This window comes from Mesocricetus auratus, unplaced genomic scaffold (assembly GCF_017639785.1).
Source record: "Mesocricetus auratus isolate SY011 unplaced genomic scaffold, BCM_Maur_2.0 Super-Scaffold_100009, whole genome shotgun sequence".
NCBI classification, from domain to species: domain Eukaryota; kingdom Metazoa; phylum Chordata; class Mammalia; order Rodentia; family Cricetidae; genus Mesocricetus; species Mesocricetus auratus.
In genome coordinates, this window is record NW_024429193.1 from 61,188,119 (window position 1) to 61,203,765 (window position 15,647).

At 45.7% G+C, this 15,647-nt stretch overlaps 1 protein-coding gene across 4 annotated transcripts; it reads right to left on the reverse strand.

Annotated features, from left to right (window-relative positions):
- Positions 1-824: 824 nt before the first annotated feature.
- On the reverse strand, positions 825-12,828 carry Vps72 (vacuolar protein sorting 72 homolog). Of its 4 annotated transcripts, none has more exons than XM_040752255.1 (8): positions 12,785-12,828; positions 12,383-12,450; positions 11,820-11,866; positions 4,641-4,793; positions 4,153-4,267; positions 3,205-3,381; positions 2,310-2,454; positions 825-1,394 (listed from the first exon to the last, which is right to left on the reverse strand). In XM_040752255.1, the coding sequence occupies exons 2-8, from the start codon at positions 12,426-12,428 to the stop codon at positions 1,007-1,009; spliced, it is 1,071 nt and encodes a 356-aa protein (XP_040608189.1). In that variant the 5' UTR covers positions 12,429-12,450; positions 12,785-12,828; the 3' UTR covers positions 825-1,006. The 4 variants fall into 4 exon arrangements, with proteins under 4 accessions (XP_040608189.1, XP_040608191.1, XP_005084347.2 ...); XM_040752257.1 differs by lacking the exon at positions 12,785-12,828 and adding an exon at positions 12,712-12,729; XM_005084290.4 differs by lacking the exons at positions 11,820-11,866; positions 12,383-12,450; positions 12,785-12,828 and adding an exon at positions 9,617-9,787.
- Between the last annotated feature and the right edge of the window lie 2,819 nt (positions 12,829-15,647).

Here is a 15,647-nt window from a genome sequence, read left to right on the forward strand (position 1 = left end):
TTGCAAGATGTAGGACTCTCAGCTTCTTCTCCTGCACCATGTCTGCCTGCCTGCTGCCATGTCCCACCATAGCAATGGACGGAACCTCTAACTGTTTTCATTTATAAGAGGTGCTGTGGTCATGGTGTCTTTTCACAGTGTACTTGGGAGACAGAGGCAGGTGGATCTCTGAGAGTTTGAGGCAGGCTGGTCTACAGAGGGAATTCCACAACAGCTAAGGCTACACAGAGGAACTCTGTCTCAAAAAAGAAAATCAAACAACAACAATAAAAAATAAAAAAAAGACCCTGTCTCAAAAAACCAAAAAATAAAAAATAAAAAAAGGAGAAATGGCTAAGTGGCCAAGTTAAGAACACCGGCTGCCTTTCTAGAGGACCCAGCAGTTGGCAACTACATGGCAGCAACAACTGTTTGTGACTTCATTCCAGGGGATTCAATCTCATGTTCTGGCCTCTGTGTATATCATATGTGCATACATGAATACTGTATTCACATACATGCAGACAAAACACCTATAGATGAAAACAAACAAAAACAAACATCAGCTCATAGCAAGTGCTATCAAACAATAAAAAGGCCTAGGGACAGGTGTAACAGCCAAGAAATTCTAGCACTTAGGAGGCAAAGGCAGGGAGATCTTATCTGACCAGCCTGGGCTATGTAGAGACCCCCATCTCAAAACAGAGAGAAAAAAGAGAGGGAGAGAGGAAAAGAGGGAGAAAACAAACAAGGTGAGTGGTGTCCAGCATGAACAAGGCCATGTGTTCAATCCCAGCACAAACAAAATTAAACAACCCAAGTATACAAATACACTTACACATTCATACCATACAAAAGGATTTTACCATTTTATTAGATTAAAAAAAGAAAACAACACAACAAAACCAGAATGAACTAGGGGCGGAAATGGTGAAGAAAAAAACCCAGCAAAGATCAGCAAGGACAAAGGGAAGAGGAACTGAGAGCCAGGTTGGCAGAGGAAAGACATTTCTAAGGAGCAAGTGTCCTATTTGATGACAATTTTCTGACGCAAGGCTCGAGGCCCAGAGCCAGGGAGTGGCTCAGGGGGTGGGGGCCCAGGGCCTAGGGCTGAGGCAGTGGGCGGTAGTCCATGCGCAGTGATGTACTTCTTGTAGGCCTCACGAATGATCTTGAAGGCTCGAGCAGTGGCATAGGGTATGTCTGTAACAGGATCCCGGTACAACGCTGGGCGATGAGTCACTGGGCAGACCTCCCGAACAGGGACCTTTGGGGGTCGCCCTTGGGGAAACCACTCTTCAAATGTCGCATCATCACTAAATGTGATGAAGGTGCGTGAGCAGTGAGCAGGAGGGGCGGCAGGTCCAGACCCAGGGTGTGCAGTCAGTGCAGAAGCTGTAGGAGTAGGATCAAGTCTGAGGGCAAAAGACAGAAAAATCACAAGAAATCAGGTGGTGCATGCCTGTAATGTCAGTATTTAAGAGGCTGAGGGAAGATGACTCCCTGAGTTTCAAGCCGCTAGAGACAGAGCGGGTACCTGTTTCAATACAAAAAGCTGGGCATGGGGCGAAAGATGACTTGGCAATGAAGAGCAGCATGGCTACTCTCCCAGAGGACATGGGCTTCAGTCCTAGCACCCAAATGGCGGCTCACACCACCTGCCACTCCAGCTCCAAGAAATCTGTCTCCTTCTGGCTTCAATGGGCACCAGGCCCTACATATGTGCAGGTAAAATACTGATACACATTTAAATAAAATAAAATAAAAATGCTGGGCAGTAGCTGAACACGCCTTTATTCCCAGGTGGAGCTCTGTGACTTCCAGGCCAGCCGATTTACAGAGTGAGTTCTAGGACAGCCAGGGCTGCACAGAGAAATCCTGTCTCAAAACCAACAAACCAATCAACAAAACAAAAATAAACAAACAAACCAATGAAAACCTGGGCATGGTTTAATCCCAGCACTCGGGAGGCAGAGGCAGGTGGATCTCTGTGAGTTCGAGACCAGCCTGGTCTACAGAGCGAGTTCCAGGACAGCCTCCAAAACAATACAGAGAAACCTTGTCTCGAAAAACCAAAAAAAACAAAACAAAACAAAACAAAAAAACAAACAAACAAACAAACAAAAAAAAAGAAAACCTGGGCATGGTGATTCGCATTTACTAAAGAGAAGATGCAGGTAGATCAGGAGTTTGGGACTAGCCTGGGCTACACAGGGAGACTGCTCAAGAAAACAAAACAGGAAGGAATGAGCCGAGGGAAGGATGAGATCTGAAATGTCTGTCGGAGGAAATGATCTCTAAGAGGAGCAAAGGAGACGGGGTTCACTCACCCTTCCACATCCACATTCTCCTCCTTGGGACCAGGCTCCCCAACAAGTGGCACTGTCACCGAATGGTAGGTGATTACTGGCCCAGGGCACTTGCGCTTCTTGTGAACCTGCTTCTTTTTGTCAGCCTCCAGCCTTTCATAGGTCTCTTCAAGATCAAAGGAGAACGAGGGAGGATCAGTCTCCTTTTCCCACACCCTAGCTCTGGCCTGTCATCTATTTAAACTACATGTATGCATTTATGAGTGCGTGTGTGTGTGTGTGTGTACGCACATGTGCACATGCATGTAGAGGTCAGAAAACTACTTGCCAGAGTCAGTTCCCTGCTTATATCATGTGAATTCCAGGATCAAACTTGGGTCAACAGGGTTGTTGGCAAGTGCTGAGCCATCACAGATCTCACTGGGCCCTGTCCTATGCTCTTAATTATCAATCTAATCACTGCTCCTCTGGTCAGCTATCGGGGTCCTTCCCTTCTCAAATACACGTCGGTCCTTACCCACTCAGTACGCGAAGAGGCCTTGTGATAGGAACCCACTCATTTCCATTCCTCCCAACCCCAAACAGCCTACCAACCTGCTCCTAGCTCAGACATTCAATCTGTCCAGTTTTCAGATAAATTCAATTCCTGATGACAGTTTCCCTTTTTTATTTGGGGTGGAGACATGGTGTCATTATGTAGCTCTGGTTGGCCTTGAATTCACAGAGATCCCCCTGCCTCTTGCTCCCCATAAAGTGCTGGGATTAAAGACGTGCACCACCGCCCCCTGGCAGACTGGGACTGTTAAGTGTGAGCTTTCTAATTATTTTGCCTCAAGTCTTCATTTCTCTGGTCTTCCAGGTTTCAGTTTTTCTCATGAACCTCACTGTCTCCACTTTCCCCAAGTCACAGACTAACCCAGTGAACGTAAATTGAGCTCTTCTGTGATCTTGGCCTCCCTGAGCAGCTCTTCCTGGGTTAGTGGTCGCTCACAGTGGGGACCCTTTCGCCTCCGGGACTGTCCCTGCCGCTCCTGAACCCGAAGGAATGTTTGTCGTGTGTGCTCAGCTGTAGATTGACGCATAGATTTCCGACCTGCAAAAAGTGAGATGGGGAGAACTCTTTGAATTCATTTCTACTTTCCTTCTTCTCCTTCTGTTTTTTTTTTTAAACAGACTTCAAACAATGGAGCGCTGGCTGTCCTGGAACTCGATATGTAGATCAGTGTAACCTAGAACTCAGAGATCCTCCTGCTTCTTGCAGGGATAGGATTAAAGGCATATACCATCATGCCCAACTAAAACAAATTTTCTTTCTTTCTTTTCTTTTTTTTCTTCTCGTTTTTCAAGACAGGATTTATCTGTGTAACAGTCCTGACTGTCTTTGGAACTCACTCTGTAAACCAGGTTGATCTCAAACTCACAGAGATCTGCCTGCCTCCACCTCCCCAGTGCTGGGATTAAAGGTGTGCGCCACCACCAGCCAGCCCTCATATTTTTAATTTTGAGACATTCTCACTTGGCCTTGATTCTCCTGCTGCAGCCTCTTGAGTAGTTGTGATTACAGGCCTGCACCACCAGACCAGGTATATTTCTAAGAACAAGGATTTTCCCGAGTTGAAGAGTTAGCTCAGTGGTTAAAGTGCTTGTTGAGCAGTCATGACCACTGGGCTCAGGCTCAGATACTGGCACACATGTAACAAACCCCACCCCATAACTGTCCATATACATCTGCACACACAAGTGCGCATGCACACACACACACACCCCCTCCTTACATGACAAAACAGTTACCAACCTTAGTGCACTTAGTGCAGACAGAACATTTAATCATCACATTTACATTCTGTCAGCAGCTTTAACTTACTGTCAGAGCCGTCATCCTGTAGCTCCAGGGGCAGCAGTGCCTTCTCCTCTCTGGCCTTCTGAGAGCTACTTGCTGGGGTGCTGACTTTTCGAGGCCTCAAGCTCTTTAGAGGCTCCTGGGGACAAATTAGAATCAGATACCAGAAAACAGAAGAGTAAGGGTAAACTGAGGATTTTATCAGACAGAACCAGCACCCAGCAAGAGGAGAACACAATTAAGATGGTCCAAGCAGCTGGATTTGGTGGTTCACACCTTTAACCCCAGTACATCGAAGGCAGGTGGATCTCTGAGCGTTCAAGGCCAGCCTGGTCTACAAAGAGAATTCCAGGACAACTAGGACTGTCACATGAGAAACCCTGCCTTGAAATAAATAAATAAATAAGCAGACAAACAAATAAATAGAAGTGCCCCCCTCCATGCCACCCCTATTCCCCCCTCGGGAAAAAAAAAGATTTCCTTGGTGTCTAAAGAAACAGGTTCCTTTGTACCTTATAGGCCTTGGTGACAACTCTGCGCTTCCTTCTCGGCTCTTCTGCTTCTCCATCACTGGATGGCTCATCTCCTTCATCAATGTCAAAGTCAGAGTCTACCTCATCCTCTGTATCAGACTGATCTCCCTGATACTCATCATCTCCAGATTCCTGAGGACAAAGGAAGATAGGAACTGGCTGGTACTGTTAACCATCCTGGAGAAGGAAGTAGATTAATTCACTCCCCTGACGGGGACTCTTCACTCCCCACAGAAAAAGCCTTTCTAGATGAGGGTTCTAGTTGAGCATCACTGCCATCCAGGGTTACAGACAGCTGGCCTATATCATCTATAACACCATGTTAATTACTGGAGATCTAAAGGGTGTTGTTTGGCCTCATTTACTGAAGGATAGAACACAGATAGCTATGAAAAGAACTTGGAGCTGAGCTATGAGTCAAGATGGTTCTTGACTATAATCCCACATTCAGGAAGTCTAGACAGGAAGATTGCTGTGAGTTTGAGGGGAACCTGGGTTACACAGTGAGGTCTGGGACAGCATAAGCTACAGAGTGAGACTCTACTTGAAACAAAACCACGAATAAGTTTAAAAACACAAATAAGTTCTAAAATAAAGAAACATAGATATAAAATTAGTTGGCTAATTATAGGTTCAGGTCAAGTCTGGGTTATAAGAGATGCTGTTCCCAAAAAACTGAATAAGGGCTCAGGAAATAGCTCAGTTGGTAGAATGCTTATCTAATATGAATGAGGCCATGAGTTCAGTCCCTAACATTGCATTAACTGGGTGTATTGCACAACTGCAATCCCAGCGTTAAGGAGGTAGATGCAGGAGGATCACAAGTTCAAAATCACTGGGGGCTGGAGAGATGGCTCAGTGGTGAAGAGCACAGGCTGCTCTTCCAGAGGACCCAGGTCCAGTGCCTAGCACCCACATGGCAACTGTCTGTAACTCCAGTTCCAGAGGATCTGACACCCCCATACAGGCACAAATGCAGGCAAAACACCAAGGCACACAAAAATAGAGATAAACAATAAATTACAAACAACAATAACAAAAACAAATTCAAAGTCATCTTTGGCTGTGTTGCCAGTTTGAGGCCCGCCTAAGGAACATGAAACCCTGTCTCAAAAACATAGAACCTGGGGCTAGAGAAATGGCACTTACAGACCACTTACAGACCTGGGTTCAGGTCTAGGCACACACACTGCAGCTGACAACCACCCATAACTCCAGTTCCAGGGGATCTTACCCTTTTCTGATATCCATGAGTAGTGCATATATTTGGTATACAGACAATCATATAAGCAAAACATCCATATACAAAAAAGAAGAAGTAATTAGCTGGGCAGTGGTGACATATGCCTTTAATCCTGGTGCTCCTGAGACAGAAGCAGGTGGATCTCTGTGAACTTGAGTCCAGCCTGGTCTATAGAATTCCAGGACTGTTACATGGAGAAACCCTGTCAAAAAACAAAACAAAACAAAAAACAAACACACACAAAAAAACCCAGAAACAGATAAAAATAAAAAAGAGTTATAAATGGTTGTGCTCTTATCTTTGGAAAAATGTAAACTCAAGGTAATAAACTTGGGACTTAATCTGTAGGCCAGAGTCTCAACCCCCTCATCTCCGGACCTACCCCAGTGTTGACCATCACTGCTGAGGTATAGTTACTGAGAGAAATGTATTCTTCATGTGAGTTGGAACAGAGAGCTACCTGAATACTACTATGGATAGTGGGGCCACTGAGGACACGGGGTATGTACATGGAATGTTTCAGAAAGCTGTGGGAGTTAGAAGGACTAGAGTACAGAACCTCCAATGCAACCTGAGGTAATACAGGTTAAGACTTGAATAGCAGCTGCACTGGAAAGGGGGAGAATCACTTGATGAGGCGAAGTCAGCTGGACCGGGGTGGCACCCTAAGCAAGGCTTCTCTTCAATCAGTGATTCAACTAATGGATTAACTGTGGTACACAGGTTGCCAAAGCCAGCAAAGCCAGCCAGAGTTCAATCCAGCATACAGACCACCATTCTTCGTAACTAATGTTTGTGAAGGAGACTCAGAACACATTGACCCCTCAGCTCCGCCCTGGTGCTAACCCACACTACCAGACAGTGGTAGATCAGGTTCTCGCTAGTGTGCCCAATCTCAATGTTTTTACTACACTACCGACTTACTGATGTAGCACTGGGCAAGATCTTTTCCAGTCCTTAATACGCAACCAGAGGACACCCTACTTATGCCAAACCCCCAATTACTTTAGTTGTACCTCATGTAAAGAAATGAGACATTCGCCGGGCGTTGGTGGCGCACGCCTTTAATCCCAGCCCTTGGGAGGCAGAGGCAGGCGGATCTCTGTGAGTTCGAGGCCAGCCTGGTCTACAAAGTGAGTTCCAGGACAGCCTCCAAAGCCACAGAGAAACCCTGTCTCGAAAAACCAAAAAAAAAAAAAAAAAAAAAAATGAGACATTCTCCCTAGAATTTAATGCTAAGTAAATTTGTCTTTCTTCAATATATCATATACTTCAGTCTTACAAAAGAACGAATTCAGTCTACTGCTAGGAAGCTCAGAGTTATCAAATATCATTTCCATTTTAGCATAGATTCTTGGCACAAATACTTCTGATTTTTTAAAAATTAATTTTTATTTAATCTTTGAAATTTTCATACATTAATATATTTTGTTCTGCTCATTTTCTATTTTTATTGCTACCATTTTTTGTTTCTATTGTAACCTTTCTTAAATCCTTCTTGGAAGCATGAGGTGCACCTATTAAAATAACATCTCATAAAATGACAGGAATAGGAAAATGAACCTTGGAGGAAGGATGAGAGAGATCTATTTTAAACTAGTTTACTAAAGTTGTGTACGTAGAGGCTCCTAATTAGTCATAAAGTCTTGTCTATTCTTTTCTTTCAAAAAACTCCCCTTCACTCGATCAACACTATCCCGTATCTACCTCCATCCCATAGTGCTGGGAGATGGAATCCAAGCCTTCAGGCATGCTAAGAAAATTATCTCCGAACACCAGTGACGTCCCCAGCCCAGACCTTGTCCACGTTTCTTTTCTGCCACTGTGCTCTTTAGGCTTATCTCATAGTTATATAAATGGCTGAGTCAGCACGGAACTGGAAAGACGGCCCACGCAGCTTAGAACTGGAGGTGACCCTCCCGTCCCAGCCTCCCTGACACTACCAGCTCGAGAGTAATCTTTTTAACACAAATGTAATGATGGAACTTTGATGCCTCATTTCAGACCTCTAAATGAGAAGTCACACTGCTTAATGCTGCTTCATTGTGTCTACAAAATCTGACTGGGGAGGCGGAAGGGGGAATTCCAGGGTAGTGACAAACACCTGCAATTCCAGGATTCAAGAGTGTGAGGCAGAGGGCTGCCTAGACTTTAAGGCTGGTTAAGTAACCCCATTTAAAACAAAACTACGTAAGGCCAGGTGTAGTCGTGCACACCTATAATCCCAGCGCTCAGGAGGCGGAGGCAGAGGCAGGCGGATCTCTGAGTTCCAGGACAGCCTGGTTCATAGAGCGAGTTCCGGGGCTACATGGGGAGTGGTGCTCCAGGGAGGAGGGCACCTAGGTGGGGCATGGCATGAGAGGCAGGGCAGGTGGATCTCTGTGAGGCCAGCCTGGTCTACAGAGGGAGTTCCACGACAGCCAGGGCTACACAGAGAAACAAAACAAATCCAGCTCAGGCCTACACCCCCTCGCTGTCCCGATCTTTACTCTCCCAGAGAACAAAAGCAGACTTGTAGGTGTCACAGCAGGACTTCAGTGCCTCCACAGACTACTTCATCTTCTTCAATTGAGGCTTTCTCTTCCCTGACTCTTCATCCAACCGAGGCTTACTTTTTATAATGTCCTCAGTTTAAATGATATTTCCTCATGAATCCCTATCTTTAACCATTCTGTGGCCTTCCAGATAGCTCAGTGGTAAAGCACAACCCTGACCACCTGAGTTTGATTCCTGGGGCTCCTACGATGGATGGAGACTGAATCTCTCCATGCTGCCCTCTGATATTCATATGCAAGCATACAAACATAATGCAATATTTAAAAAAAACCCACAAACCTGCCCCTGTTACCAGAGTATCTCATGTTTCCTTGACTTTAAGTCTTTATCATAAAGCTTCTTAGTTGACTGTGAAGCCAGACAGTTCCCCTGCAGGATGGGGCTTCCTTTTTCATTTTTTTGCCAGGGGCTGGTAACCCAGGCTTACTAGGCAAGTGGTCTACCACTAAGCCACAAACAACAGTCCCAATCCCAGGGCAGTTTTTAATGTTTCCAAGGAGCCCACCACAACCTATCACATATGGTACAATAACCTGGGTGATCAACATATATTTAATCAATGAATAGTTTCTAATAATAAACATTTAGCCAAGAGGCAGCCCTGAACGAAAAAACAAAACAACTGGGCCGGGCGGTGGTGGCGACCGCCTTTAATCCCAGCACTCGGGAGGCAGAGGCAGGCGGATCTCTGTGAGTTCGAGGCTGGGCTGGACCGATAGCCTCCAAAACAATACAGAGAAACCCTGTCTCATAAAAACCAATAAAAACAAAAACCAAAAACCAACTGAACTCTAACCTTACAGACCTTACAAACCAACCAGAGAAAGAAAAGAAGACAAATTTAATTAGAAGCTGAAATTTTGTTTCTATGATAGAAATAAATGGGGATCCTCTTAGAACGGTCAATAAAGGGTCAACTTAGAAAACCGTACTCAGAGATTTGAAAGCTGAAAACTGAAGCGGCTCCTTTCCGTGAATAATCCGACACCAGGACAAGAAAACGCAGACAGACACACACGGGGTGCTCCCGCCCCCGCCATCCCGTCAGGAGCATTAGCTCTCAGAACACCTCCACTCCCCGCCCCCTTCCTCTTTGTCCAGGGTTTTCCCTTCAGGATTCCGCCTCCTCCCCTCCCTCTTCCGGCCCGGCTCTTGCCTCTGTGAAACCCCCGTAAGTCGTCTGGTAGAACTCATCTTCCTCCTCGGCTTCTAGGAGCCCAGAAAGCCGGTTCCCAGCGGTCTTGCGAGGGGCCCGGCCCCCAGCCAAACTCATGCCGCCACAGAGCCTGCGTCCGCCCGCAACCCCCAGTCAGGATCGCGTTCTCGCAGATCGGAGCTCGACACTATTTCCTGTGGGCGGCAGCCAATGGCGGAAGCCCGACGATTACAGGCAAAAGCAGCCGAGCATCGAACGGTCCTAAATCTAGCCTCTAAGCTTTCTTCACCAGGCTGTTCTGGTCACTCTTAGGTAGAGCCTAGAAACAGCACCAGGATTCCCCCTCCACACCACCTACTTCTTTTTGTTTGTTTTTCGGACAGGGTCTCGCTGCATAATTCCTGGCAGGCATGGAGCTATCTAAGTAGAGCAGGCTGGCCTCGAACTCATAAACTCATAGAGATCCTCTGCCTCCTGAAACTGGATTTAAAGCTGTGTACCACTAGGCCCCGCAGCAAGCTCTTTTTTCCCCCACCATTTTGTTTTTAATTCTACTAACATAAGCCTTTCTAAAAATCTTGACCTTTTCACTTCCCTCCCCTAAAATTCCAATGACAGAAAATCACAAATTCAAATCATGCCTAGTTAGTGTAGTAGAATTGTTTCAAAATTTAAAAAATGAAAAGAAGCCTGGGGATATAACACAGTGGAAGTGTGTTTGTTTAACTTGCATGCTCCCTAGCATGCTCAAAACCAACATTATTGCTGTAGGCATTTTGGACGGATCTCGTGGGACAGGTATTCTGGCACTCAGGAGTCACAGAATACTGAGTGTTACACATCTTATATGGAAAGGTATCCTGGAGCTCGGGAGCCAAGGACCACCACAGGTCGTGTAGGAGCTTATAGCCCTGCCTCAGGAAAAGGCTTCCCCAGTGTATCTGCTCAGCAGGAGAAGGGAGAAGGTTTCCCTGGCGGAAGTTGCTACAGTTCAACTCTGCTCTGCCACTCGCAGAAGTGTTACAGCCCTGCTGGCTCTGCTCTGCCCAGCGTTGTCTCTGCTCCGCTGCAACAGGTCTTCACCCAAAGTTCATCAAAAGGGTTTATTGGGAGGGAAGAATCCAGGAGAGTGGCTGCCCTCTGCCACTTTGGCAGAGGAAAGCCGGGTAGCAGGAACAGCCACAAGCAGAACAGACACAGGGTTTATATTGGACTTCTTAGGGGGCGGAGTTTTCCAGGGTGGGAATTGGTCAGATTTCACAGATTGGCTAGAACTCTGCTCAAGGATTGGTTAGTTTTCTGCACAGGGGTTAAGGTCAGATTTGGCTCTGGTTTCAGGGCCAAAGTGTGTTTCTTTCTCTGGTCCTTTTTAGCCTTTTGGCTCTAGTTTTAGGGCCAGGGTATATTTCTCTGGCTCTGATTCCAGGGATGAAGTGTGTTTCTTTGGCACTGGTTTCAGGATCAGGGTACATTTCTTTGGTTCTAGTTGCAGAGCCAAAATGTGTTTCCTTGGCTCTGCATAGAGTGTTTCTTTGGCTGGTCCTTTTTCCCTACAGATTAAGGAAAAAAAAAAAAACATGAAGCTGACTGGTAGTGGCACATGCCTTTAATCCCTGCGTTAGGGAGGCAGAGGTAGGTGGCTCTCTGAATTTGAGGCCAATCAGGGCCACAGAAGGAGTTCCAGGACAGTCAGGGTTACACAGAGAAACCTTTATCTCAAAGAAAACAAACAGCCAGGCGGTGGTGGCAGGAGGCAGAGGCAGGCGGATCTCTGTGAGTTCGAGACCAGCCTGGTCTACCGAGTGAGTTTCAGGACAGCCTCCAAAGCTATAGAGAAACCCAGTCTTGAAAAACAACACACACACACACACACACACACACACACACACACACACACACAAAACAAAACACAAAAACAAACAGAGAACTGTATCTTTTTGTTTTGTTTTGTTTTGTTTTGTTTTTCGAGACAGAGTTTCTCTATATTGTTTTGAAGCCTGTCCTGGAACTCACTCGGTAGACCAGGCTTGGTCTCAAACTCACAGAGATCCACCTGCTTCTGCCTCCCCAGTGCTGGGATTAAAGGCATGCGCCACCACAGCCCGGCGTGAGAACCGTGTCTTAAAAGTAGGGGTGGTGGCAGACATCTGTAACCACTAGCACTTGGGAGTCTGAGGCAGGAGGATCACAATTTGTGGCATACCTGGGTTACCATAGGACGTTCTGGGCCAGCTTCAGTCACATGGAAAGCTTTAAAGAAAGAAAAAAACAACAGTGACAACCCACAAACAACTAAGTCCCGGGCCTGGTGCTCCACCCCTTTTTTTTTTTTTTTTTTTTTTTTTTTTTTGGTTTTTCGAGACAGGGTCTCTGTGGCTTTGGAGCCTGTCCTGGAACTCACTTGGTAGTCCAGGCTGGTCTCGAACTCACAGAGATCCACCCGCCTCTGCCTCCCGAGTGCTGGGATTAAAAGCGTGCGCCACCAACGCCGGGCTGCTCCACCCCTTTTTAATCCAACACTCAGGAGGCAGAGGACAGGGCTCTCTATGCGTTGGGACCTAAGCTTGTTCTACATAGCACGTTCTAGGCCAGCTAGGGCTACAAATGTGACCCTGCCTCAAAACAGCAAAACAAAACAAAACAAAACAAAAGCAAACAGCAGCAACAGCAAAAGCCCAGTGTGGTATTATGAACTTGTAACCTCAGCACTTTGGAGGGAGACTGAACTGGAAGATCTGGAGAAAACAAAATAAATCACAGACTGACCTTGAAAGTCTTGTAGCCGTGTGACACATGGCAAGTAGCTTTTCATTTCTGAAGCTCACATTTTTCATCTGTAAAGTGAGACATGATTATTGAGGTGAAGGGACATAACCCTTGTAAACTGCTTAGTATAGCATTTAGTAAATTCATAGTGAACATTAGTAGGAAACTATCATTAGCTGAAGGGACCAGACCCTGACTCAGCCCCCTGCTTTAGCAGCCATGACAGGCTACAGAAAAGACATGTAGGCCTCTGACACAAGGAAACTCCAGATCCTCTGGCATCCCAGAGCCTAGGGCCAAAACTGAACTCAAAGAAACTCCAGACCCACCCAGCCTCCTAGATATTTGGTTCCTGGGAACTGTTTAACCACAAAAGAAACTCTAGGGAAGACCAAAACTCCCCTGTAGTCTCCAGGACACAGTTCTGAAAACTATTGGTATCTATGAACAACAGGCCACCTGCAGTAACAAGACAATGCCATAGAAACCACAGAATGTTCTCTCTCAGCACTGACCAATGAGAATATAATTGGTACACAGGTATTTCATGCCAAAATATGACTTTGAGAAATTCTCCTAATTGTTTCCAAAGGTCAACCAATCAGAAGCCAGCCCATACCTACTGATGTAATCCTGTAACTTTTGTCTTTTTTTTTTTTTTTTTTTCAAGACAGGGTTTCTCTGTGGCTTTGGAGGCTGTCCTGGAACTCAATTTGTAGACCAGGCTGGCCTCGAACTCACAGAGATCCACCTGCCTCTGCCTCCCGAGTGCTGGGATTAAAGGCGTGCGCCACCAACGCCCGGCTGTAACTTTTGTCTTTAAAACCTAGTAGTAGACAGGGAACTTCACTTCCTCTAGAGGCTGCTGCATCAGACAGCTAGAAGAGGTCCCTGTCATGGTTGCATGAACAATAAACCTTTCTTTTACAGTTTGGTGGGTCTGTCTCCCTGGGGGTCTCTGGGGATCTTTGCAACTTGGGCACAACATAGCTTCTAGGTCATCCATTGGTGGTTCTCAACTTCCCTCTAGGAAGTCAAATGACCCTTTCACAGATGTTGCCTAAAGTCGTTAGAAAACACACATATAGCCAGGCCATGGTGACACAGACTTTTAATCCCAGCACTTTGGAGGCAGAGTCAGGTGGATCTCTGTGAGTTCTAGGCTAGCCTGGTCTATAGAGCGAGTTCCAGGGCAGACTCCAAAGCTAAACAGAGAAACCCTGTCTCAAAAGAAAATAAAAGAAAACACAGTTATTTATGTTATGATTTAGAATAGTTATGAGGTATCATTGAAAATGATTTTATGGAGGATGGTCACCACAAGAAGAACTGTATTACGGGTGCAAGCTTTAGGAAGGTTGAGAATCACTGCTCTAGGTCCTTCCTATTTTGTCTTCTCCCTGTCTCTGCAGATTTGCCCCTTGCTGCATCATCTTCATTCTCTGTCACATCTCCAGAACTTTCCTTCGCTTTACTATTTCTTTCCTCCCCTTTTGGCAAAATTTAAATTCTATAGGACAGTGAAGTGTTCCCAAACACCCATTCATCTCTTCCTAGACACAGCTTCCATAATCTTGGAAAGGTTGTCTCCTAGTGTTTCTGAAATAGTTCAAAATTCAAGTTGTCAAGGCTATGTCAACTTTTGTTCTTATTGTTTGTTCTGAAAATACAGTTATGATATATAGCACTCATACAATTCTATGCTAATGTTTATTAATTTTATTCTAGTGATTTATGGTCCTGTCCCCATTTGTTTGTGATCTTTTGTTTTCTTTGTTTGTTTGTTTGTTTGTTTTGTTGTTGTTTGTGAAAGAGGGTACCGCTATATAGTTCTGGCTGTCCTGGAACTCTGTTGTTTTGACCATGCTGGCTTCAGACTCACAGAGGTCTGCCTGCCTCTGTCTCCCAAGTGCTGAAGTTAAAGGCATGCACCACTACAACTGGCTCTTGTTTTTTTTTTTTTTTTTTTTTTCCGAGACAGGGTTTCTCTGTGGCTTTGAAGGCTATCCTGGAACTAGCTCTTGTAGACCAGGCTGGCCTCGAACTCACAGAGATCCGCCTGCCTCTGCCTCCCAAGTGCTGGGATTAAAGGCGAGTGCCACCAACGCCCGGCGGCTCTTGTTTTCTTAATACAGGGCCTCACATAACCCCAGCTGCCCTCCAAATCCCTGTACAGCTGAGGCAGGTCTTAAACTCCTGGTCATTCTGCTTCCATCTCTTAACTGCTGGAGTTGTAAATGTGTGATACCATTCTTGACTTTTATTTTGTGTTTTTCGAGACAGGGTTTCTCTGTGTAGCTTTGGAGCCTGGCCTGGAACCCGCTCTGTAGAAGAGCCTAGCCTCGAACTCAGAGATACACCTGCTTCAGGCGTGCTGAGCTTAAAGGCATGTACCACCACTACCAGGTCCATTCTTGATCTTTTTAAAAGTATGTTTAAATTTTCATACATTTAAGAAAAACTGTGTTCACATGTGTAAGCACATGCCACTGTACTGTTGTGGACAGCAGAACACAACTTGCAGGAATCGACTCTCCCCTGTTTACTATGTTTTTGATACCCTGTTAGGAAACTAACTGGGTCTCAAGGTCAGGTTAACAGGCTTGATGGCAAGTACCTCTACCCATTGAGTTTTGTTTTTTGAGATAGGGTCTCATTATGTAATCCAAGCTAGCTTGGAACTCAGTCGTAACCAGGCCAGACCTGAACTAGTTTGCCTTGAGTGTTTCACGATACTAGGTTGAAAGATGATTTTTTTTCACCTTTGCTATTTTTTTTCTCCCCTTCATTGCTGGTAATTGAACCCAAGGTCTCAGGAATGCTAGGGGTGCACTCAACTACCGGGGTACACCCCAAGTGAGGAGAAGGGTTGTCTCTGTCTAGACTAGGAAATCTGAGTGTCTGGGATAAAGCTGAGGCTAGGTAATTAATTAATGAAAGGCTAACGAAATGAATAAGGTACTCATTCTCTTACTGTTTTTTTTTCCAGTGCTGGGGATCAGGGCCTTGAACAAGATAGGCAAGATCTCTATCATTGAGTTACATCCCTAGCCCCCAAAAGTGCTGTGATAAAGCACACTCACATACACTCAAGACCAAATGGGTGGCCCTACTTTGAGGTCATCAAATCGCCTTCCTCCTGAAAGTATGTATCGGTGAACTCCCTTTCCCATTTCCTCGGGAGGATCAAGCCCACGCACTGGGCTCTGCCCCAGCTTCCACACCTTGCCACAGCACCCCAGTTCTGCTATGCCAGGAATGTCAC